At 43.6% G+C, this 25,876-nt stretch overlaps 4 protein-coding genes across 4 annotated transcripts; all 4 read right to left on the bottom strand.

Annotated features, from left to right (window-relative positions):
* Positions 1–182: 182 nt before the first annotated feature.
* On the bottom strand, positions 183–2,589 carry LOC127315363 (protein FLUORESCENT IN BLUE LIGHT, chloroplastic). The gene is made up of 5 exons (XM_051345858.2): positions 2,381–2,589; positions 2,159–2,301; positions 1,584–1,734; positions 1,154–1,471; positions 183–402 (listed from the first exon to the last, which is right to left on the bottom strand). The coding sequence occupies exons 1-5, from the start codon at positions 2,493–2,495 to the stop codon at positions 197–199; spliced, it is 933 nt and encodes a 310-aa protein (XP_051201818.2). The 5' UTR covers positions 2,496–2,589; the 3' UTR covers positions 183–196.
* Positions 2,590–3,078: 489 nt separating this feature from the next.
* Positions 3,079–3,663, bottom strand: LOC139833910 (uncharacterized mitochondrial protein AtMg00810-like). The gene has a single exon (XM_071824278.1). The coding sequence runs from the start codon at positions 3,661–3,663 to the stop codon at positions 3,079–3,081; it is 585 nt and encodes a 194-aa protein (XP_071680379.1).
* Positions 3,664–19,543: 15,880 nt separating this feature from the next.
* On the bottom strand, positions 19,544–23,209 carry LOC139833909 (uncharacterized). Its single transcript, XM_071824277.1, has 5 exons — positions 23,083–23,209; positions 22,320–22,824; positions 21,160–22,142; positions 20,594–20,660; positions 19,544–20,222 (listed from the first exon to the last, which is right to left on the bottom strand). The coding sequence occupies exons 1-5, from the start codon at positions 23,207–23,209 to the stop codon at positions 19,544–19,546; spliced, it is 2,361 nt and encodes a 786-aa protein (XP_071680378.1).
* A 1,069-nt stretch (positions 23,210–24,278) lies between these two features.
* On the bottom strand, positions 24,279–25,327 carry LOC127311925 (uncharacterized). The gene is made up of 3 exons (XM_051342417.2): positions 25,106–25,327; positions 24,737–24,915; positions 24,279–24,643 (listed from the first exon to the last, which is right to left on the bottom strand). The coding sequence occupies exons 1-3, from the start codon at positions 25,173–25,175 to the stop codon at positions 24,377–24,379; spliced, it is 516 nt and encodes a 171-aa protein (XP_051198377.1). The 5' UTR covers positions 25,176–25,327; the 3' UTR covers positions 24,279–24,376.
* Positions 25,328–25,876: the final 549 nt, after the last annotated feature.

The raw sequence follows: 25,876 nt of genomic DNA, 5'->3' as shown, positions 1-25,876 counted from the left end.
CACCGTTCCTGAGTTAACAGTTCGTGGAAAAGGATTACAGAAGATGGGCCACTGCGATTTATATACAGGAGTAACAATTTAAGCGCCCTGACAAAGCTAAGAGACGAGTAAAATCAGCACGTTTTCTTCTTGCCGAAAACCAACCAACCAACCAGTAGGAGGAAGCTGAGTTTTATTTCTGAGAGCGGCCAAGCGCTCAATCGTGCGGCTGCAATCTTGATATGTACTTGTCATACAGCTTCGCGGCTCGCTCCAGATCCCCGAGCTCCGCGTAGCAGTCCGCTATCGCGCCGTATGCCTCGGTACAGCCTGAATCCTCGCCCGTTTCCTTGGATAGCTCCAGAACCTTGTAGTACCAGCTCATTGCTTCCTTGTATTGTCCCAGCCTTTGTAGTGATGCACCTGAGAGAAATATACGCCATCACCCATTGAGGGTTTTTTAACAACAGTTAAGGTTAATTTAAGCTGTCTTCAAATGAATCACGTAGCAGAAATATGAACAAAAACGCACCTGAAAAGGTAGATAAAGGTGTTCAAAGGAGAGACAAATGGCAAAGTTTCAAACGGTGTCAAAACTGTAAGATTCAACAACGGTAGTGGCTTAAAAAAATTCCTGGTATACGTAAATGCGAATGCCCCAAGTTATAAAAGCTTTGCATACATACAGATAAAGATCAGCTCGTGTACAGATAAAATGCAGAATCAGCCATCGATTGAAATAAAATATGAGAATTTTTAACTTCCAGATCATTACTTGACAATTGCTTGTTCTCCCAGAATATTACCAAAATAAACCTTTGTGTACTACAGCTACAGAATATATTCAGGTAGGGAGCAGTAATGGAATTGCTTGCGGGGGTAACTTTAACACAAGGATGTGGAAAATGCAACCTAGATGAAAAAACATACAAAATTAAACTTATTTCATGGGGCATTCTATTCTACAATTTAGCTAACGGTGGTATATGAGATATGACAACAGATTTAGGACGCAGATGCTTATACAGGATTGGTCACCGACCATTTAGTGATTGTGTGGTCAGACCAAATTATACTTAGAATGGTGGAGGGTCAGTATTGATTCATGTACTTTTCTTTATCAATGAACAAAACCAGTATGATCCTTGATGGTCACTATCAGGAAGAAATTAACCTAATCCCCGTGCAGCTTTCTTCTCCTCAAAGCGATCCCCTATGCTTTCCGCGAGCTCTAGAGCTGTCCTGAACTCTGTTACTGCCTTATCAAGGTCTTGATTCCTCATGTAGTTCTTCCCATTTTTCAAATTTACCACCAACTGCTGCTTCCTGGGATCAACAATAACCTCAGTTTCTGTTGCTCTCCCTACTGGCGCATAAGTAAGGCCAGGAGCAAACGATTCAATCTGTGCCTGTCTTCTAAGAGCAGTGTTAATCTGACGAAGTTGATTATTCAATCGCTTCAATTCCTCTTTTCTTTGCCGGGCTAATAATCCTATAATGTAAGATCACAGAGAAAAACAAAATTAGCACAGTGGGAAATATCTCTTCGTTGACAACACGTATAGATATCGGTCATGCCCGTGAGAATTATTTGAGTATCTTACCACCCACAGCAGCTCCTATTAGAGCAACAGCAATAAAAATCGGCATATCGGCAAAAGAATTAGCTGGCTGACACGTCAGTGCTGATGCCTCAAGAGGCATGATGAGTATCGACATGGTTGAAAGAACAGCAGTTCTTACCAGGCATACGTTCTACAAGCACATAACAAAGCACAGTCAATCGAAGCCCATAAACAAAGAATGTGCATTCTGAACAAGATTATGATTCACTCTTAACATGCTCCGTCTAAGTTTTGTGTCAAAATGCCTCATATATGGGAGAAGCTTTTATTACTTCAGATGCAGGCCGTCTGTGCTATTTTTGTTTTGTTTTTGCAACCAGTATGCATTCAGTGGGCGAAAGGAACGATAGCTTCCCAGTAAAAACAAACTGACCAATGCCTGAAATTGGACTCTATATCTATACCACAGCCCAGAGCCATATGCCCATATTCACAGCGAGCAAACGTATAGGCATCAGTTCACTCTACAGTGTACACCATGACAGAATGGAACAAGTCTACAGGTGGATTGATCAATCAATTTGGTTGTCTTCTCAAATCCAAAGCTACTGTACCTGGTGATCAGGAAGGATTCGACCGAGCGCGCGCATCAGCCGCCACGCCTCCCCATTCCTGGCATCCAGGTGCGCGGAATCGCCGCCGCCGCGTGCCCGGGGAAGGGGCGGGGAACATACCCGGAGCGGAACCGCCGCCGCGTCTGCTCCCACACGAACACGCCAGCACAAATCAGTCGACAAGAAGCTATCGGAGTGGCATGTATAGTACAAGAGGCTCACCGTAGAAACGGCTAACGCGGCCGGGTAGAAGAAGAGAGGGGACCAGAGGGCGCGAGGAAGGTTCGCCGGCGCGGCGGTGTGCTGCCGCGCACCGGTAGGAGGCTGCCACCTGCATAGCCGCTGGCGGCGCCTCGCGTTGGCTCGCCGGGCGGGTGGGGATGGGAGAATGTGAGACGCGGCCGTGGAGACGGAACAGGGGCGATGGTGGCGTCACGTGCTGCGCGCCTGACGAACAGTTGGTAATTATCTATGGGCTTGTCGGCCCTGGCACATTGTTTCACTATATGGATCGGCCCATAGATGTTAGTATATTCAAAAATAACTGTCTGCATGGAAGTTCTACTGGTACAAGTATTGTGTGCGTGAAAGCTGTCAAAAAAAGGAGAAACATAAATCATACACTCGCTCGGCCTCAGATTTATCTATATTGGAAGTTCTACAAGTTCGACATGTTTCGTTTGAGCATGAAATACCGGATTCGAAGATAGATATGTATCACCAATTTTTTTTTTACCTGTATGTAGCACCGATGTTATCACACCAAAAGACAGGTGTCTGGTCTTCGGAAATCTTCAACTCTCGAAGCAAAGACTGAACCCAAATGAGCTCCGCGGTGGCATTGGCGACGGCCTTGTATTCGATTCAGTGTACTACTGCGAGACACTGTAGTTTGCTTACGAGCACTTCAGACGATGAAGTTAGGACCAAAGAAAACTGCAGAGCCCCTGTTGATCGCCGGTCATCTGGGTTACCAGCCCAATCCGCATCACTAAAAGTTGAGAGCATGCCAGAGGGTGCGAGCCGAAGGTGAAGACCATATATGACAGTGGAACGAACATATAGCGCATGATGTGCTTAACAGCAGACCAATGAGTATCCCGAGGTGCACGTAGATACTGGCAGACACAGTTAACTGCATAGGGAACATTAGGCCAAGTAATGGTGAGATACTGGAGACCCCCAACAACACTCCTGTACTCAGTCGCATCATCAGCAGACAACAGAGTACCATCAGTAGCAGAAAGAGTCTCAGTGGAAGACATAGGCGTAGTGGCAGTCTTGCACTCAAGCATACCGGCATGCCGCAACAGGTCCAGGGAGTACTTCTGTTGAGAGAGTGCAAGACCATCACCAGGATACCAGACCTCCAGCATAAGGAAAAAGTGTAGCTTTCCCAAATCCTTGATAGCAAAGTCAGAACTCAGAGCCACAATGAGACGATATGTAGCTGCAACGGAGGAGCTAACCAGAATAATATCATCAACATAAACCAGAAGATACATGGTAACCTCTAGACGCTGAAGAAGGAACATTGAATAGTCAGCTGTAGAGGGCACGAACCCATGAGTGCGGAGAGCTGCGCCAAGCCATGCATGCCAGGCACGAGGGGCCTTTTCAGACCATAGAGCGATTTCACCAAGCGACAGAGATGCTGAGGATGATCCGGATCAACAAATCCAGGGGGTTGGTGCATGTACACCTCTTCCTCCAAAACACCATGGAGAAAAGCATTCTGAACATCTAACTGACGAAGATTCCAGCCCCGAGTAATATGTAGTGAAAGAAGCAGCCGAATAGCGGTGGGTTTAACCACATGACTGAAAGTATCCTCATAGTCAAGCCCATACCTTTGCTTGAAGCCTTTCGCAACCAATCGAACCTTGTATCGCTCAATGGAACCATCAGCATGCTTCTTAACTTCAAATATCCACTTGGAGTCAATGACGTTGACACCAGGACGGGGGGGGGGGGCAGCTGCTAGGCACCATTATGACGAAGAGCCTGAAACTCAAGGTCCATAGCAGCGCGCCAGTGGGGAATGCTCATCGCAGCCTGGTAGTGATGAGGCTCAGCGGAGGGATCAGACTGTGCTTGCGCTAAGCACACAGCGATCTAGGCAACAATGCCATCAGTGTGTTCCTTTGCCCGATCAATACCGCTGCGACTGCGTGTGTGAGGGCGCAGAGCAACATGTGCAGGAGGTGGCGCCGCAGGCACATCGCTGGTCCCAGACAACGATGACGACACGTCAGACGTGGTCGAGGCAGCGGGTAGGGATGACAGCCCAGCCCAGGGTGAGGCGGGGGGTGACGGCCCAGCAGTGGGCGAGGCGGGGGGCGTCAGCAAATCGTCCGAGGTTAGCCGCGCTAACCGGGCCACGAGCCGGTGGAACTAGAGAGACCGCGCTGGTGGCCGACGTCGTGGGCGCCTCGATCGGGAACCGGCGCCGGTGCATGGGCCATGCACCGATTGACGTCGGCGTCGACAGGAGAAGCAATGGGCGTTTTGGGGATGTCTAAAAGCTGTAAGCGAGCTCCACGCCTACTACATGCACCGTGATTATGCAATAATACAGGCGAATATGCAGCATCATCAAATTGGCCAGAACTGACAGGAGTAGAGTTTGTGGGTGGCATAGAAGAAGATGATGACATATTCGAGAAGGGAAACAGATTCTCATCAAAGACAACGTCACGAGAGATGTAAACACGATTAGTGGGAACATGTAGGCACTTGTAGCCTTTATGAAGAGCACTATACCCAAGAAAGACATATTTTTTAGAACGAAACTCAAGCTTTAGATTATTGTAGGGCCTTAGATGAGGCCAGCAAGCACAACTAAAAACTTTGAAAAATGTATAGTTCTGGGAGCTCCTTAAACAAAATTTCAAGGGGTGTCTTCATGTTTAGTACTCTAGTGGGAATTCTGTTAATCAAGAAGCACGAAGTGGAAAAGGCATCTCTCCAAAACCGAAAAGGCACGGAAGCCTGAGCAAGTAGTGTGAGGCCAGTTTCAACGATGCGACGGTGCTTGCGCTCAACCGCACCGTTCTGCTAATGTGTATGTGGGCAATAAACACGATGTGAAATCCCAAGTTTATTAAAGAAGGTGTTGAGGTTGCGATATTCGCCCCCCCCCCCCCAATCCGACTGAACATGAAAAATCTTATGCTTTAGAAGACGCTCGACATGTAACTGAAATTGCAAGAAGACATTGAACACATCAGCTTTACTCTTAAGTAAATAGAGCCATGCAAAGCGACTATAGGCATCAATGAAACTGACATAATAATTATGACCACTGATAGATGTTTGGGCCGGGCCCCATACATCTGAATAAAAAAGTTCAAGTGGATTATTGACAACTCCAGTGGAAGAAACAAAAGGTTGCTGATGACTCTTTCCCTGCTGACAGGCATCACAAACTGCTAAAATTTTATTACTACATGACGTAGGAAGCACATGACGTCGAAGAACACGGCTGATATAGAAGACGCGGGATGACAAAGGCGCGCATGCCAATGAGATGGTGACACGCTGATACGTCTCAAATGTATCTATAATTTTTTATGATCCATGCTTGTTTTACATCAATTTATATATGTTTTGCTCGCACTTCGTTGCACTTTTGTACAGTTTCCGGCACTAACCTATTAAAAAGATGCGACAGTGCCAGTTCCCTGTTTTCTACTGTTTTGTATTTCAGAAAAGTTGTACAAGAAATATTCTCAGAATTGGATGAAACAATAGCCGAAGTTAATATTTTTCCGTAACGAAGACAGAGTCCAGAGGTGAGTCGAAGAAAGGCAGCAGGGCGACCAGACTAGCCCTAGGCGCGGCCTGGCCCTGGCCCGCTCCTAGGGGTGGTGTGGGCCCCCTGGCCTCCACCGACATCGCCCCTCCACCTATTTATTCACGATCTCAGGAAAATCCTGAACACCTGAGCCTCCATCCACAAAAAGTTCCGTCGCGCCCGCCATTGCAGACCCTAGCTCGGGAGGGTTCTGAAGCTCTTCCCGGCACCCTGCCGGAAGGGGGAGATCATCGTCGGATGCATCTACATCGCCATGCCCATCTCCGAAGTGATGCGTGAGTAGTTCATCCCTGGACTATGGGTCCATAGCAGTAGTTAGATGGTTGTCTTCTCCAATTTGTGCCTCATGTTTAGATCTTGTGAGCTGCCCTACATGATCAAGATCATCTTTATGTAATGCTACATGTTTTGTTTGCTGGGATCCAATGAATATTGTATACTATGTTGAGATCGATTATATATTCTTGTCATATGTTATTTGTGATCTTGCATGCTCTCCGTTGCTAGTACATACTCTGGCCAAGTAGATGCTTGTGACTCCAAGAGGGGGTATTTACGCTCGATAGTAGGTTCATGCCTCTAGTTTTCTGGAAGAGTGACAATAACTTCTAAGATTGTAGATGTGTTGTTTCTACTAGGGAGAAAACAACAATATTTTATCCGATGGTAATTATATTGTTTACTTTACACACATTGCTTAATACGATAATCTGTTGCTTGCAACTTAATACTGGAAGGAGTTCGGACGATAACTGGAAGGTGGATTATTAGTCATAGACGTAGTTGGATTACGGTCTACGTATTATGTTATAATGCCCAAACGAATCTCATAGTAATCATCTTGTCATGTATGGTCGGTATTCTGTCAATTGCCCAGCTGTAATTTGTTCACCCATCATGTTATTTATCTTTATGGAGAGACACCTCTAGTGAACTGTGGACCCTGATCCTTTCCTTTACACTGATACTTCATCCACTGCAATCCTGCTCTATTTACTTTCTACAAGCAATGTTCTCTTTAATTACTGCAAACATCTCCTTCCACTCGATACATTTAATCCTTTGTGTTCAGCAAAACCGGTGAGATTGACAACCTCACTGTAAGTTGGGGCAAAGTATTTTGGTTGTGTTGTGTGCAGGTTCCACGTTGTTGCTGACGCCGGTAGTGCGCCCTGCCACAAGTCAGCTAGCAACACCTTCAAAAGTCACGTATTTCTCCTACTGGTCGATTAAACCTTGGTTTCTTACTGAGGGAAAACTTGCTGCTATGCTCATCATACCTTCCTCTTGGAGTTTCCCAACGGTGTGAAATCTACGCTACATCAAGCCACGTCACACATCAGCAAGACTTTTCTGGCGCCGTTGCGGGGGGAGAAAGAGGATTTCTGCAAGGGGAGTCTCTCATCTCCAATCTCTTTACTTTGTTATAGTTTTTCTTAGTTTATTTTATTTTCTCTTGTTTTCTTCATTATATCAAAAACACAAAAAATTAGTTTCTTTTATATTTGACTTTATATCAAAAACACAAAAAAAAATTATTTCCTATTTTAAGTTGTTTCTATGTCTATTCCTGTTACTATGTCGCCTGAGGAAATGATCTTTACTTTCAAACAAGGGAGTGAGGAGAGTTTTAAGGAATCTTGGTCTAGAATTAATAATTCTTATAATAAAACTGAACCAAGAATGACTCTAGGTTTGCTTCTTAGTAGCTTTTATTTTGGTCTTATTCTTCATCATAGATATGCTTTGGACACCGTAGCAGGAGGAGATTTCCTCCATTGTGATGGAGATCAAGCTTTTAATGCCATAAAAAAGTTGATTCCAACATATAGCTCACCTAGTAATTTTGATTCATCCCTTGTGAGTATTTTTGCTAGATTAAATACTCTTGAGACAAGTACAACTAGCTTGAAAGATTGTTATAGTGTGCTTCGGGAGAAGTATGATCATGTTCCAATAAATTCTGAACCCTCAAGTTGGCTCCCTTCAGTAAAAGTTGATATAGGTGGTGAAATTTTTTATGCTCGTTGCGATATTATGTCTGAGTTTTGTCTTATGCCTAAAAATATTTACGAGTCTTTAAATCTTTGGGGACTTTCTGAGGGTGGAGAAGAAATATCTCTTACCAATAATATTGTTATATTACCAATTGGAATTGCTGAGGGAGTGCATACAAAAATCTTAGGAAGGATGGTATCTACTGATTTCCTTGTCATTGAATGTGTAGGAAAATGATAAATCACACTCGGGCGATCTCTTCTAAAACTCCTGGGAGCAATGATTGATGTTGGGAAGGTACCATGACTTTCACCTCCCCACCAGGTACTTCTCATTCTTTCCCTAAGAAAAAGCGTAAAGGTAGCTGCTGACGTGCGACGGGGATTGCAACGGCGCAAGAAATTAGCTTCCTTGTGACGGTAAAGAACTCGTCCGTTGGGAACCCCAAGAGGAAGGTGTGATGCGTACAGCAGCAAGTTTTCCCTCAGTAAGAAACCAAGGTTTATCGAACCAGTAGGAGATGAAGGCCACATGAAGGTTGTTGGTGAAGGAGTGTAGTGCGGCGCAACACCAGGGATTCCGGCGCCAACGTGGAACCTGCACAATACAATCAAAATACTTTGCCCCAACTTAACAGTGAGGTTGTCAATCTCACCGGCTTGCTGTAAACAAAGGATTAAACGTATGGTGTGGAGAATGATGTTTGTTTGCAAAGAACAGCAGAGAACAATGATTGCAGTAGGTTGTATTTCAGATGTAAAAGAATGGACCAGGGTCCACAGTTCACTAGTGGTATCTCTCCAATAAGATAAATAGCATGTTGGGTGAACAAATTACAGTTGGGCAATTGACAAATAGAGAGGGCATAACAATGCACATACATATCATGATGACTAATATGAGATTTACTTAGGGCATTACGACAAAGAACATAGACCGCTATCCAGCATGCATCTATGCCTAAAAAGTCCACCTTCGGGCTAGCATCCGCACCCCTTCCAGTATTAAGTTGCAAACAACAGACAATTGCATTAAGTACTGTGCGTAATGTAAACAATACAAATATCCTTAGACAAAGCATTGTTGTTTTATCCCTAGTGGCAACAGCACATCCATAACCTTAGAACTTTCTATCACTGTCCCAGATTCAATGGAGGCATGAACCCACTATCGAGCATAAATACTCCCTCTTGGAGTTACAAGTATCAACTTGGCCAGAGCCTCTACTAGCAACGGAGAGCATGCAAGATCATAAACAACACATATATGATAGATCAATAAGCAACTTGACATAGTATTCCATATTCATCGGATCCCACCAAACACAACATGTAACATTACAAATAGATGATCTTGATCATGATAGGCAGCTCACAAGATCTAAACATGATAGCACAAGAGGAGAAGACAACCATCTAGCTACTGCTATGGACCCATAGTCCAAGGATGAACTACTCACGCATCAGTCCGGAGGCGGGCATGGTGATGTAGAGCCCTCCGGTGATGATTCCCCTCTCCGGTAGGGTGCCGGAGGCGATCTCCTGAATCTCCCGAGATAGGATTGACGGCGGCGGCATCTCCGTAACTTTTCTCGTATCGTGGCTCTCGGTACTAGGGTTTTCGCGACGGAGAGTTTAAGTAGGCGAAGGGGCAGAGTCAGGAGGCGCCCGAGGGGCCCACCCCATAGGGCGGCGCGCCCAGGGGCCCCACCGCGCCGCCATGTGGGGTGGCCGCCTCGTGGCCCCTCTTCGGTCTTCTGGAAGGCTCCATGGAAAATAAGACCGTGGGCTTTTGTTTCGTCCAATTCCGAGAATATTTCCTGTGTAGGATTTCTGAAACAAAAACAGCAGAAAATAGGAACTTGCACTTTGGCATCTTGTTAATAGGTTAGTACCGGAAAATGCATAAAAATGATATAAAGTGTATATAAAACATGTGAGTATTGTCATAAAACTAGCATGGAACATAAGAAATTATAGATACGTTTGAGACGTATCAAGCATCCCCAAGCTTAGTTCGTACTCGCCCTCGAGTAGGTAAACGATAACAAGGATAATTTCTGAAGTGACATGCTACTATCATAATCTTGATCAATACTATTGTAAAGCATATGAGATGAATGAAGTGATTCAAAGCAATGGTAAAGATAATGACTAAACAACTGAATCATATAGCAAAGACTTTTCATGAATAGTACTTTCAAGACAAGCATCAATAAGTCTTGCATAAGAGTTAACTCATAAAGCAATAAATTCTTGATAGAAGGTTTTGAAGCAACACAAAGGAAGATATAAGTTTCAGCAGTTGCTTTCAACTTTAACATGTATATCTCATGGATAATTGTCAACACAAAGTAATATGATGAGTGCAAATAAGCAAGTATGTAGGAATCAATGCACACAGTTGACACAAGTGTTTGCTTCTAAGATAGAAAGAAGTAGGTAGACTGACTCAACATAAAGTAAAAGAAAGGCCCTTCGCAGAGGGAAGCAGGGATTACTCATGTGCTAGAGCTTTTATTTTGGAAACATGGAAACAATTTTGTCAACGGTAGTAATAATTCATATGTGTTATGCATAAGACATCCTATAAGTTGCAAGCCTCATGCATCGAATACCAATAGTGCTCACACCTTGTCCTAATTAGCTCGGATTTCCATGGATTATCATTGCATTACATATGTTTCAACCAAGTGTCACAAAGGGGTACCTCTATGTCACCTGTACAAAGGTCCAAGGAGATAGATCGCATTTGATTTCTCGTTTTTGATAGATCTCAACTTGAGGATATCCATACCGGGACAACATAGAAAACAGATAATGGACTCCTCTTTAATGCATAAACATTCAACAACAGATAATATTCTCATAAGAGATTGAGGATTAATGTCCAAACTGAAACTTCCACCATGATACATGGCTTCGGTTAGCGGCCCAATGTTCTTCTCTAACAATATGCATACTCAAACCATTCAACTCATGGCAAATCACCCTTACGCCAGACAAGACGAACATGCATAGCAACTCACATGATATTCAACAAAAGAACAGTTGATGGCGTCCCCAGAAACATGGTTACCGCTCAACAAGCAAATTATAAGAAATAAGATACATAAGCGACATATTCTTTACCACAATAGTTTTTAAGCTACTTTCCCATGAGCTATATATTGCAAAGACAAGGAATGAAATTTTTAAAGGTAGCACGCAAGCAATTTACTTGGAATGGCAGAGAAATACCACATAGTAGGTAGTTATGGTGGACACAAATGGCATAAGTTTTGGCTCAAGGTTTTGGATGCACGAGAAGCATTCCCTCTCAGTACAAGGCTTTGGCTAGCAAGGTTGTTTGAAGCAAACACAAGTATGAACCGGTACAACAAAACTTACATAAGAACATATTGCAAGCATTATAAGACTCTACACTGTCTTCCTTGTTGTTCAAACACCTTTACCAGAAAATATCTAGACTTTAGAGAGACCAATCATGCAAACCAAATTTCAACAAGCTCTACAGTAATTCTCCACTAATAGGTTCAAACTACATGATGCAAGAGCTTAAACATGATCTATTTGAGAGCTCAAAACAATTGCCAAGTATCAAATTATTCAAGATAATATACCAATTACCACATGAAGCATTTTCTGTTTCCAACCAAATAGCAATAAACGAAGCGGTTTTTAACCTTCGCCATGAACATTAAGAGTAAAGCTAAGAACACCAGTGTTCATATGAAACAGCGGAGCGTGTCTCTCTCCCACATAAGGAATGCTAGGATCCGAATTTATTCAAACAAAAACAAAAATAAAAGCATACAGATGCTCCAAGTAAAGCACATAAGATGTGACGGAATAAAAATATAGTTTCACTAGAGGTGACCTGATAAGTTGTTGATGAAGAAGGGGATGCCTTGGGCATCCCCAAGCTTAGATGCTTGAGTCTTCTTGAAATATGCAGGGATGAACCACGGGGGCATCCCCAAGCTTAGACTTTTTACTCTTCTTGATCATATTATATCATCCTCCTCTCTTGACCCTTGAAAACTTCCTTCACACCAAACTCAAAACAATCTCATTAGAGGGTTAGTGCATAATCAAAAATTTACATGTTCAGAGAGGACACAATCATTCCCAACACTTCTGGACATTACCCAAAGCTACTGAAAGTTAATGAAGCAAAGAAATCCATTCAACACAGTAAAAGAGGCAATATGAAATAAAAGGCAGAATCTGTCAAAACAGAACAGTCCATAAAGACGAATTTTTTCGAGGCACTTAACATGCTCAGATGAAGAAGCTCAAATTGAATGAAAGTTGCGTACATATCTGAGGATTACTCACGAATTTTTTTAGAATTTTTAGATTCTCCTACAGAGAGAACAGCTCAAATTCGTGACAGCTAAAAATCTGTTTCTGCGCAGAAATCCAAATCTAGTATCAACTCTCTATCAAAGACTTTACTTGGCACAACAATGCAATAAAGTAAAGATACAAAGGTATTGCTACAGTAGTAACAAGCACCTTGACTCAAATATAAAACAAAAATTGCAGAAGTAAAATAATGGGTTGTCTCCCACAAGCGCTTTTCTTTAACGCCTTTCAGCTAGGCGCAGAAAGTGTAAATCAAGTAACATCAAGAGAAGAAGCATCAACATCATGATTTTCCTTAAAAACACAACTTGTCACAATAGGTATCTTAGATGCTCCATTATCTAAATTTCCCATAGTGGTACTAAGGGCTTTATCAATTTTAGGTTTATAATAGTTCTTTGGCTTAGGCACCTTAGAGACATACATGAACTTTTGCTCCTTACCCACATAAGCTTTCTCCTTAAACTTACGAGAAGAAAAAGTTGAACCCAAGGTTCCCATAGCTTCTTCAAGTTCACCAATCCTATGGGTTTGATTATCATGGATAGCACAAGTTTCTAAGACAGCAATTCTTTCATTAATTCCTCCTAGAGATTTATCAAGTTTATCAGTGTTATCAAGTAATATTCCCAATTTAGTCTCAATACTTGGAAGATTTTTCTCTATGGCCTCCAACTTTTTCATGACATCTTCAAGAGAGATTTCAATTTTAGCTTCATTAACAGGTGGTATTCCAACTAGACTCTCAATAATGCAACTAGCTTCTAAAACAGGAGTGCCTAGGAAATTACCTCCCGCGAGAGTATCAAAAACATACCTATTCCAGCTAGAGATACCAACATAAAAGTTACTAAGGAGGATAATAGTGGAGTGTTTCTTAGTGCACCTATGATGAGCATCACTAATTCTATACCAAGCATCTTTAAAACTTTCTCCCCCTTGTTGCTTAAATGAACGAACTTCAACTTCAGGATTACTCATTTTAGCAATAAAAATAAACTAAGCAAAACCGAATTAAGTAAAGTAAAACAAGTAACTAATTTTTTTGTGTTTTTGATATAAAGAAAGCAAACAAGACAGAAAATAAAATAAAGTAAAGCAAGACAATAAACAAAGTAAAGAGATTGGATGTGAGAGACTCCCCTTGCAGCGTGTCTTGATCTCCCCGGCAACGGCGCCAGAAAAAGTAGCTGCTGACGTGCGACGGGGATTGCAACGGCACAAGAAAGTAGCTTCCTTGTGACGGTAAAGCACTCGTCCGTTGGGAACCCCAAGAGGAAGGTGTGATGCGTACATCAGCAAGTTTTCCCTCAGTAAGAAACCAAGGTTTATCGAACCAGTAGGAGATGAAGGCCACGTGAAGGTTGTTGGTGAAGGAGTGTAGTGCGGCGCAACACTAGGGATTCCGGCGCCAACGTGGAACCTGCACAACACAATCAAAATACTTTGCCCCAACTTAACAGTGAGGTTGTCAATCTCACCGGCTTGCTGTAAACAAAGGATTAAACGTATGGTGTGGAGAATGATGTTTGTTTGCAAAGAACAGCAGAGAACAATGATTGCAGTAGGTTGTATTTCAGATGTAAAAGAATGGACCGGGGTCCATAGTTCACTAGTGGTGTCTCTCCAATAAGATAAATAGCATGTTGGGTGAACAAATTACAGTTGGGCAATTGACAAATAGAGAGGGCATAACAATGCACATACATATCATGATGACTAATATGAGATTTACTTAGGGTATTACGACAAAGAACATAGACCGCTATCCAGCATGCATCTATGCCTAAAAAGTCCACCTTCGGGTTAGCATCCGCACCCCTTCCAGTATTAAGTTGCAAACAACAGACAATTGCATTAAGTACTGTGCGTAATGTAAACAATACAAATATCCTTAGACAAAGCATTGTTGTTTTATCCCTAGTGGCAACAGCACATCCATAACCTTAGAACTTTCTGTCACTGTCCCAGATTCAATGGAGGCATGAACCCACTATCGAGCATAAATACTCCCTCTTGGAGTTACAAGTATCAACTTGGCCAGAGCCTCTACTAGCAACGGAGAGCATGCAAGATCATAAACAACACATATATGATAGATCAATAAGCAACTTGACAGAGTATTCCATATTCATCGGATCCCACCAAACACAACATGTAACATTACAAATAGATGATCTTGATCATGATAGGCAGCTCACAAGATCTAAACATGATAGCACAAGAGGAGAAGACAACCATCTAGCTACTGCTATGGACCCATAGTCCAAGGATGAACTACTCACGCATCAGTTCGGAGGCGGGCATGGTGATGTAGAGCCCTCCGGTGATGATTCCCCTCTCCGGCAGGGTGCCGGAGGCGATCTCCTGAATCCCCCGAGATGGGATTGATGGCGGCGGCGTCTCCGTAACTTTTCTCGTATCGTGGCTCTCGGTACTAGGGTTTTCACGATGGAGAGTTTAAGTAGGCGAAGGGGCAGAGTCAGGAGGCGCCCGAGGGGCCCACCCCATAGGGTGGCGCACCAGGGGCCCCACCGCGCCACCATGTGGGGTGGCCGCCTCGTGGCCCCTCTTCGTCTCCTCTTCGGTCTTCTGGAAGGCTCCGTGGAAAATAAGACCGTGGGCTTTTGTTTCGTCCAATTCCGAGAATATTTCCTGTGTAGGATTTCTGAAACCAAAAACAGCAGAAAACAGGAACTGGCACTTCGGCATCTTGTTAATAGGTTAGTGCCGGAAAATGCATAAAAATGATATAAAGTGTATATAAAACATGTGAGTATTGTCATAAAACTAGCATGGAACATACGAAATTATAGATACGTTTGAGACGTATCAGTAGGAGGGGTAGGCGCATGGCTCCCGTCATTTATGATGTTGATGCTTCTTCACTTGATAATACTTGATGCTAGCTCTTTTTCTGTGCCTAGCTGAAAGTCGTTAAAGAAAAGCACTCTTGGAAGATAACCCATGTTTTATTACAGTAATTTTTCTTTTGTTAAGTCTTAGAAGTTATTACCTCTGTAATAACATCTCCTTATCATTTTTATTTCGTTTTTGTGCCAAGAATAGCCTCTAATAAGAAGAAAGTAAGATTTGGGGAAGTTGCTGTCCTGAAAACAGATTCTGTGCTGTCACCATAAAAATTCGTATAAATATCCAGAGCGGAATTTTGAACTGACAATTTTTGTGCATATTCCCAGGTTATTATCTAACTTCCGTTAGTTGACCACTTTTCGAGATGGGCAACAAAAAAATTTCGAAAAAATCGATCTTTACCTAATGTTCTGTTTTGACATATTTCTGCCACTATTTGCATTTGCCTCTTAATCTCTTTTTTTTTGAGTTTTTTTAATCAAAGAGCCTTTTTGAAGAGTTGCTACAGTAGCTAATGCCTTAATAGATGTTTGATATATGATATAACTGAAACCAAGTGGATTTGTTTATTTTGATTGAACTAATGCTGCTAATAAAGAATTGTGTGAAGTTTTGTATGAAGGAAGTTTTCAAGTGTAGGGAGAGAAGAATGATGTGATAAGATGAAGAATGGACAAAAGCTCAAGCTTGGGGATGCCCCTGCACCCCAAGAAATATCCAAGAGGTACAAGCGTCAAAGCTTGGGGATGCCCAAGGCATCCCCTCTTTATCAACAAAGCAACAGGTCATTTCTCTATGCGCTATATTTTTATTGCTTCATACGCTATGTGTTGTTCTTGGAGCGTCTTTATTTTTTTTAGTTTAGTTTAGTTTTGTTTGCTGTAGCATATGGTTGGATCCCAGCATATTTGTTTTGGAGAGAGACACGCTCCATTTTAATTGCATAGAACGCTCTAGTTTTCGTTGTTATTGTTCTGCGAGTGTTCTAGTTTGCTAGTACTACGTTTGGCTCTTTTTTTCACTCGAATTTTGTTCAGAGCTCGTTATTATTCTTTATTTGTGTATTATTAGCTCTCTGGTTCATATTGATTTTCATCTCTGAGAGCTATTTCAAATAAGTTGATTGGTGTTGGAGACAAGTAAAATATTTCATGCCTATAGTGATGCAAAAGGAAGCATGTCATGTTGGATGTTATTCTTGTCATATGCTTAGTATTTATTGTTGTAGAATGACTTGTCTCAAATAGCTGAGAGTGCATAATATGCTATTGAAAGAATCATGTGTTGTTTCCATCATAAAAGCATAATACTGTGGTATTCTCCTTTGATGCTTTATTGGGTTGACCTGGCACATGCTTATACCATGTTATGACTATAACCTGTCAACTAAAGACTCTATGATCATTTAGTTTTTGACTCGTAATATCACTTTATGCTTTGATTGATAATGTTTTGTCGCTATGCATGATTATGGGCATTATTGCTCTCTTAGTTGGTCGTTCCCAGTCTTTTGCTAGCCTTCGCCTGTACTGAGTATGAACTCTACTCATGCATCCAACCACCAATAACCAAAATTTGCCAATTGTGTCCACCATATCTACCTACTAGCATTATTGCTATTCCAAGTAAATTCATTATGCTTTTATTTATCTTCCAAATTAAATTTTGGGATGAGAAAATTAGTCAGTAAAGCTCTCACGAACTTGATGGCACATTTACTTTCTTGCACTTAATAAACTTGATCATTGTGACTATCTTATGAAGTTTATATGTTTGCAAATTGCAATTTGGGAGTTAGCACAACCATGCTTTCATGGGGAACGCTTTTGACATTGCACTTATTCATATTTAGTTGATGTCATGTTCTTTTGTTTATGGATGCCTAGCGGTGCAAAATAAAATGGAAACTTGTAAGTCCATGGAGTTTGTATATGCGTTAGAGAAACGCCTGGGCCGCTAAGCCATGCATCATTCATGGTGGAAATTTACAGCTAACCATAGTGAGCATTCTATGAATAATTTTCAATAAAAAGCTATAGCCATAGTAAATAAAAAGATTGTTGAGATGCTCATTGATACGGGGCGACTTTCGGTCTTCACTGCATCATGTGCTTCATCGCCAAGACGGCACGCAAAGGTGAATCTTCTCCTTTATGCATGCCTACAATCGCCTATTTGGGACGATATACTACTTCATACTACGTCATATCTTGATGATAGGAACTCAACGACAAGTACGGAGGGAAGGGAGGATGGCATGGAGACCCGAGGACGCAAGACCGATGTCACTACAAGAAATCTGCCATAATATGACGTTTTTTTATGACTGGAAATCAAAATGTCATAGCTTTATGACGTTCCTAGCTTTGACCGTCGTTGGCCACTCGGGGGGGCAAAACCCTAGAAAATCGTGACGTTATTGGGCAAAACGTCATTGGCAATTTAGGTCAAAACGTCATTAGCAAAATTAAGTGGCCTACGACGTTTTTGCACTGCCGATTGCGACAAATCAATAACGTCATTGGCATTTGGCTCAATACAATGGTATGTGTTTGGCTGCCATGTCATCCATTTTGCCTATGTGTCCCTTTTCGGGTCCCACGCGCCTCACACGTGTCACTAGAAGCAACTGGCTTGAACTAACTGACATGTAGGACCAACTGATACTTGTGGGACCAAGGCATCTTGTTATTTTTTTTCTCTGTGCCGTCCACCTTGGATGACTTGTGTGATATCCTCCTCTTTTGGGCTGTCCTCTACTAGGCTGCTAGCTGCTGGTGATATTCTCTTCTTTTGGGCTCTCCTCTGCTGGGCTGGCCTACCCTAATGTATATGGTGACGGCCCATTCGGTGGTTGAATTGCTGGCACGATGGCCCATCCGGTGGTTGAATTGCTGGCCCGACGGCCCATCCGGGGTTGGAGTGGCTCCCGATGGAAATAACTGGCAAAAAATGCGCTTGCGGGGACTCGAACCCTCGACCTGGCGCTGCCGCACTACCACTCCCTACCGCTTTGCTACAACAGTGTTGTTGACAACCGTATGGTTGTCCATGTATATAGACATGATAGACTAATCAGTTGTCTTCAAAACAGGTGCGGTCGAACCGCTCCACCTCGACCAAAATCCCTCCGACCAGGTGCATCTAGGGTTCCTCCTCCGACAGCTCGCATGGCGGCGCATCTAGGGTTCCCAGCCTGCTCGGGCAGTTCTTCTAGGTCAGGAGCGTCGTCGCGTTACCGCCGGCAGCCGGGCAAGCCCATCCCGTATCGGCAGCTGCCGTTCGATTATGAGCCCGCCGACGTCTGTGACTGTGGCGAGAAGATGCCGCAATGGATTTCTTGGAGTGATCCAAACCCTGGGAGAAGATACCGGAACTGCAAAATTCGCTCGGTTAGTCTTCGAGCACGCCCCCCCCCCATTCTGAATTTCCTGGAGCCCGCCGTCTTCTGAATTTTCTTTTCTACTATGGCTTATTTATCCTCTTTTGTTCTTCATCTGTCAGATTGCTGGTGGAATAGGGTGTACAGTGTTTAAGTGGGTTGATGATCCGCTGGATGCACATCACAAACAATTAGTTCGTGATCTGCGTGATGCTGTTTGGGATCGAGATGAAGAAAATGAGAGGCTCCAGGTAGAAATTGAGAGGCTCCAGGAAGAAAAGTTTCTGCTTGCTGCAAGGAAACAGAGCAACCCTGAACCAAAGAAAATGAGAGGCTTCATGGTTTGGGTGTTATCTGTAGCTTTTGTCATCTGTTGTACCTGGGTGATGTGTAGGAACTGAAATTAGGGTGAATTCAGTGATCTGTTGGTCAGGAGGAGAAGAAGCTAGAGTATATGCTAGAGTTATTGTGTTGTAATTCCAACCATTTGTTTGTTCGTGCCACAATGTTTAGTTCCTGAATTTGAACCATGTCTATGTATGTGTGCAATTATGTTCAGTTGAAAATGTGTTCTGTTCAAAATGAGTTCTGTTGAAAATGTGTAGCAACTCCTTTTGCACGGCGGCGCCGCCCATATATGGTCGCCGGCGTCAGCCATGCACGGCGGCGCCGCCCATATATGGTCGCCGGCGTCAGCCATGTATTGAAAAAATTGGGCATGGATTCCCCAAAAAATTGGGCATGGATTCCCCAAAAAATTGGGCACAAATTCTGGGAACAAAAAGCTGACATATTCAACATAAATTCTGGGAAAAACAAGCTGGCATGTTCAACATAAATTCTGGGCCAAACAACCTGACACATAATCTGAAATAAACTGACATTAAACAAACTACAGATTCAAACTGCTATTCATCCATTACACAAACTACAGATTCAAATTGCTATTCATCTTCTTCGAAAACTGGACGATTCCTAGTCCTATTTCCTCCATCATCATCATCATCATCATCACTGCAATACTGGTACATTGTCTGATCAACCTCCTCGATTTCTTCAGGAACAACCTCCTTGCTCCGTTTCTTCAGTTTGTCCACAATGACTTTTTCAAGTAGCACACGTTCCTGGTCACTTCTCGTCCTACTCCGTGCAGTGCCTTCTTTTTCTTGCACAGGAACTTGACTGGAATCTTCATCTTGATATGACAGTCCAGCAACACCGGGTCCCTGTTCATTTTCTTTTACACTCCATAGATGTCTATGGTGAAATTTCTGCACCACTTGCCATTTTCCTTTCAACTTAGTGTCTGGCACATAAAAGACCTTGGTTGCTTGTGATGTCAGAATGAAAGGATCATTCTTGTACCAAAACTTTTCTGTGTTAACACTTTTGAAGTGTCCATCACCGTCGAATCCGGGTTTCCTACCACCAAGGTCAAACCAGTCACACCGGAAGAGGACAACTGACCGATGGACGCCACCGCTGGAGTTGTATTGCAATCTGATGATGGATTTGAGCTGACCAAAGAAGTCAATGCTGTTGCCATCATGATCTCCCTCAGAAACGATTCCACTATTTTGTGTCTTTCTGTTCTTCTCGCGGTCAATAGTATGGTACCGAACACTGTCAACAACACATACCGAATATAGTCTCACTCTAAAATCTGGTTTGCACGCCAAAGCATAGAGATCAGGACAGACATCATTTCGCATTTTTCCAATCTGCAAAAAATCAACCAGGGGGTGAGTAACACACACAGAAAATTTATATCATGAACTTTTCCAATCTTCAGAAATAAACCAGCTAAAGATCTCACATGAGTCTGAAACCATCTAGCAAAGTTCTTGGTAAGCCATCTATCAACATTGATCTGACCACCTCGTTGGTTCAACTCTTGTTTGCACAGGCTGGAATGGCAACAGAAAATAGATCCTAATTATTATTTGGACAGGCTGCAATAACCTATCTATATATGGGGATGAAGAGAAACGTACTCGATGTATGGATCAACCTCAGGGCAACGTCGGAGCACATACCACACCATGTTGTCATGGTCCTCACCTGCATACACCGTGTTTGAAAACAGACACATCACCAATATGTGAATCATCCCGCTCCGGATTTCTGCTTGGACGGTTGAATCTTGTTTCAACATCGTCGAAGTATCTCGAGCAAAATGTCAGGCACTGATCAACAATATATGCTTCGGCAATCGATCCCTCTGGCCTGGCATTGTTCCGGACATAACGCTTCAATGTTAGCAACCTTCTTTCGACTGGGTACATCCAACCGTAATGCACTGGGCCTCTAAGCCTTGCCTCTTTTGGTAAATGGATGGCCAAATGCACCATCACGTCGAAGAAAGATGGGGGGAAGATCTTCTCAAGTTTGCAAAGAATAACTACGATTTCCTTTTCAAGTCTGTCCAGAACGTCTCTCTTCAGTGTTTTGCAGCACAGCTCTCTGAAGAAATTTTCAAGCTCAGCAACCACTTCATATATGTCTTCATGGATTGTTCCTCGCAGGCCAGCCGGTAAGATCCTTTGAAGCAATATATGACAGTCATGGGTCTTCAGCCCTTGAAGCTTGCACTTATCAGCAGCCACACACTTGGATATGTTAGACGCGTACCCATCTGGAAACCTCACAGCTTTTATGAATTCACAAAATGCAATTTTTTCTTGTTTACTCATTGTATACCACGCCTGTGGCATCTCAAAAGAGTCAGCTGAAACAGGCTGCAAATGCAAGTCACGTCTTATGCCCATGTCTTCCAAATCAAGCCTTGAATTCACAGTGTCCTTTGTCTTGCCTTGTATGTTCATGAAAGTACCAATCAGATTGTCACAGATGTTTTTCTCGATGTGCATTACATCGAGATTATGCCTCAGCTTTAGATCTTCCCAGTATGGCAAGTCCCACAAACATGACCTACGGCTCCAACACTGACCATCCTCACGTTTCCTTTTCTTCTGAAGCTTGCCTGGTATCACATCTCTAACCCTATCAAGCTGTTCCTTCAGCTCTTCTGGAGTGAATTCCGCTGCCTTCTCATGCCTTTCAGAAGCACCATTGAATTCTTTGCTATTTCTCCAAGGATGGTACCGAGGTAGCCAACGGCGGTGCCCAATAAAGCAGATTTTGTTCCTTAATTTCTTGGAGCAATTCTCTTTGTCACAACGCACACATGCCTGGTAACCAGTTGTGGCCCTCCCTGACAATGTGTGCAGTGCTGGATAATCATGAATGCACCATAAGATTGCAGCACGGAGATCAAACTTGTCTGGACTATTGGCATCATATGATTTTACACCTTTCCAGAGCTCCTGCAGCTCTTCCATCAAAGGCTCCATGAAGACATCAAAATCTTTTCCTGGAGAGGATGGACCAGGGATTAGCAATGTCAGCATGAAGTTGGACTGATCCATACATGCCCATGGTGGAAGGTTGTATGGCACCACGAATACAGGCCACATGCCGTAGGAGTTGCTCATATTCCCGTAGGGATTAAAACCATTCGTGGCAAGTCCAAGCCTTATGTTCCTGGCATCAGCGGCAAAGTCTTTATGAATATTGTCAAAATCCTTCCATGCATCCCCGTCTGCTGGATGACTGAGTTCATTCTTCACGTCTTGCCGCTTCAGTTTGTGCCACTGTACTTCCTTTGATTGCTCCTTTGAAAGAAACATTCTTTGCAGCCTTGGAATCAATGGGAAGTGCCTCAGCACCTTCTCTGGGATCTGTCTCCTACCATCAGCATCTTTCCATCTGGAGGCTTTGCACTTGGGGCAATTATTCTCCTTGGCATAATCCTTCCGGAACAATACACAGTTATTCGGGCACACATGGATACTATCATAACCAAGGCCCAACCTGCCAATTATGCTAAGTGCCTCCTCGTATGACTTTGGTATTGAGCTAGTAGGGTATTGCAAGGTCAAAATCAGGAGTATCGCGTTGAATGCAACGTTGCTAATCCGGTAGTACGACTTGGCCTGAAGTAACTTGACTGTGAGTGAAAACCTTGACATTGTACCCCCATCGCTGGCTGCGCGCTTGGCTTCTTCTATCAACTCAGCAAATATAGTGTCCTTTCCAGGACCTTGCGGTTCTGACTTGTACAAATCAGCAAGCAGATCAGGAATTCTATCATCTTCGTAACCATCTTCCTCTTGCAAACCAAAATAGTATGCCTCTGCATCACCTCCACCAACATGGTGTGCCCCTACATCAACTCCATGTCCAGCCTCAGGTTCACCTCCATGTCCAGCCTCAGGTTCACCTCCATGTCCAGCCTCAGGTTCACCTCCATGTCCATGTCCGGCTTCAGGTGCACCTCCTTGTCCTCCATGTCCAGCTTCAGGTACAGGATGTAATGGTTCTCCATGGAAGACCCATCTGTCATAAGTGCTTGCCATCCCAAAAAGAAGCAAATGAGCCTCTACTACATCTAGAGGTTTTGTGCACCGGTTGAGATAGCTACGGCATGGGCACAGGACCTGATCATCATTGGCAGCACTCAAGCGAACAAACTGCATAAACTCTGCCACTCCCTTTGTGTGTTCAGGGGAAAGCCTTCTAATTCTTGTTGTAATCCAGCGTCTGTCCATCTGCGGAAGAACAAAATGTTGCAATTAGCACACACCTAACTGCACAGCAGTTCCAATTTCAAGCAATGCACAGCAGTTCAATTCGATTTTGTGAACTGATGAAGAAGAACAGATCGAGAGGGGAGAGATGAGAGGGGTGCAGACCGGGAGATGCGGAGGGGCTCGTCGTTGGAGAGGGCCGGGGCTCGTCCTGGAGAGGGACGGGGCTCGTCCTGGAGAGGGCGAGGGGCTCGTCCTGGAGAGGGCGAGGGGCTCGTCGTCGGTGAGGCAGATGGACAGCAGATCCCTTGCTCGGACGCAGCGCCGTCACCTCGGACTCGGTACTTTAGTCCTAGTAACAGCACATATTGGATCACAGAGATTCGATATTGTGAACTGACGAAGAAGAACAGATCGAGAGGGGAGAGATGAGAGGGGTGCAGACCGGGAGAGGCGGAGGGGCTCATCGTCGGAGAGGGCCGGGGCTCGTCGTCGGAGAGGGACGGGGCCGGTGACCACCACCACCGCTGCCGCCGAGCGACTGGACCGCCAGATTTACGGGAGGGATTCGAATTTATGCTAGGTTATCGGAGGGAGTTGGATTCGGAAGGGATGTTTGGGCTTCTCCTGGGCGCCAAAAAAAAAAATCAAAAAGAGTGAGGGCTGGGTGTCGAACCCAGCACCTCTAGATATGTCAACGTGCCAGTTAACCAGTGGAGCTATTGGAGAGATCTTGTCAGCTTACCATAGTGGAACTAAGGCAACTTTTTTTTAGTTATGGATATGATCTTGTTACATAATCTATCAGAGGGGATACTGATTTAGGACAACAGTTAATTTGTACAGGAGCATTAGCTAAGCAACAGGCTAATATATGACTAATAATTAATTACAGCTAGCAAACTATATATATCTATATATACTCCAGCATATATAGACCACCAAAAGCACATTATATTACACATATATAGTGCCAGCCTTGAGCTCAATAACATAGTACCAAAAGGACACGTTAATTATAGATACTACCGAGTAGGTTCAACGCTCATTTACTTGAGCACATTACATAGACCAACAGGCCATTAGATAGTACCAGATCGATAAGAGGTTCAATGCTCATATTACTTGAGCTCATACACACATATATATAGTACTACTAGCTTAATTAGAGAGGTTCAGCCTGCTAGCTCATTTCTCGAGCTTCCTGACATGCAACTTGAGACCGCCCTCGGCGCGAATGCGGAACCAAAACACAAAGATATCATTTTCCTTCATCTTGCTCTTCTGCACCACAGCTCTCCAGTTAGTTGTGATCACTGCACCGTCAACCCTCCCTTTGCCCTGGAAAATCCTCACTTTCACACAATGTCTCTCACTGTAAGAGACAAGAAAGTCATTATCTGGAAGGTGCATATTCCTCGAGATGTACTGCTTGGTAAACTTCCGGTTGAAGTACTGCAGATTATAAGATGCAAAACTTCGTTCAGATGAAGTCATTGTCAACATATAAAGATGCAAAAACATCCTTGAGATGGAGTAATTATTTACCATTCTGGAACTGCCTTCCACGGTACTTGCACTCTTTATAGTGCACACATAAAAAGGAATTGCGGGGCACTTTTGGTCAACAAGAAATCTTAGGGTTTCAACTTGTGTAGGATTCATTTCCACTAGATTGGGATACATGCAAAAGTCATCCCATTCCTCACCTGCCTCTATCCTGGGACCTACATATAAGGAAACCAGGGAATAAGGCCTAGTTTAAAGTTTTCCTAAAATTGAAGTATATCAAACCAACAGTATTTATAGAAACTGAAGTATTCCTTGAATGCTACAAATTGACTAGCTATTATGCCAAACCGAGACTAAGCATTTGACCTATATCCTGCATCTATAACTAATATATATATTTTTTACCTCGACGAATCAGATGGACATCAGCAGGAGGAGGAGGAGCAACTTCCTCATGCTCAGCTGCACAATCCATTGCTGCAGCATCATCAGCTTCCTCTTGCTTAACGTGAACCCTATCTGGAGCACCATCCTCACCTTCGGAGGATGAGCTGATGTCGATGGTCTCAACGGCCTTCTTGGATGGGACCAAAATGGCAACTTCATAGTCTTAGGGGTCCATGGTGTCGACCTAATAACAAGCAGTGAACAATTTGAGAACTATGAAACTATTAATTACACATTAATTAAAACTAAGTTGGGATGTTTAGGTTCAGATTGACATTCGCACTAGCAGCACTAGCACATGTTTTGAATCAATCTAAACCAGGAAAATCTACTCTAGCACTAGCAAACCCTAGATTAAGTACGGCAAACCCCAAAATCCCCCGAGATTAAGTACGGCAAACCCTAGAAAATCCCCTGCTCATCCCCCAAACCTGAGCTTCGGCCGACGGAGGCAGTGGAGCTTCGGCCGACGGAGGCGATGCTGCTTGACGGGGGCGGAGGCGGTGGCCGACGGAGGCAGAGCTGCTAGGTTGGGAGAGGAAGAGGCGGCAGTGGCGGCTGGGTTGGGAGAGAGAGAGTGAGACAGGGGAGAAAGTTGCTTTTGGTATAGGACATTTTGGGGTGGGTGGGGCAAAATGGCACCCACTGACGTGTGGGGCCATCTAGCAGTAGATACTAGGCCATTTCCGGTAATTTTATGTGGATTAGGGGCCAGCAGGTAAAATGGAA

Source organism: Lolium perenne, chromosome 7 (assembly GCF_019359855.2).
Source record: "Lolium perenne isolate Kyuss_39 chromosome 7, Kyuss_2.0, whole genome shotgun sequence".
NCBI classification, from domain to species: Eukaryota; Viridiplantae; Streptophyta; class Magnoliopsida; order Poales; family Poaceae; genus Lolium; species Lolium perenne.
The sequence above is the reverse complement of the archived record's forward strand: the minus strand, read 5'-3'. Positions and strand labels throughout refer to the sequence as shown.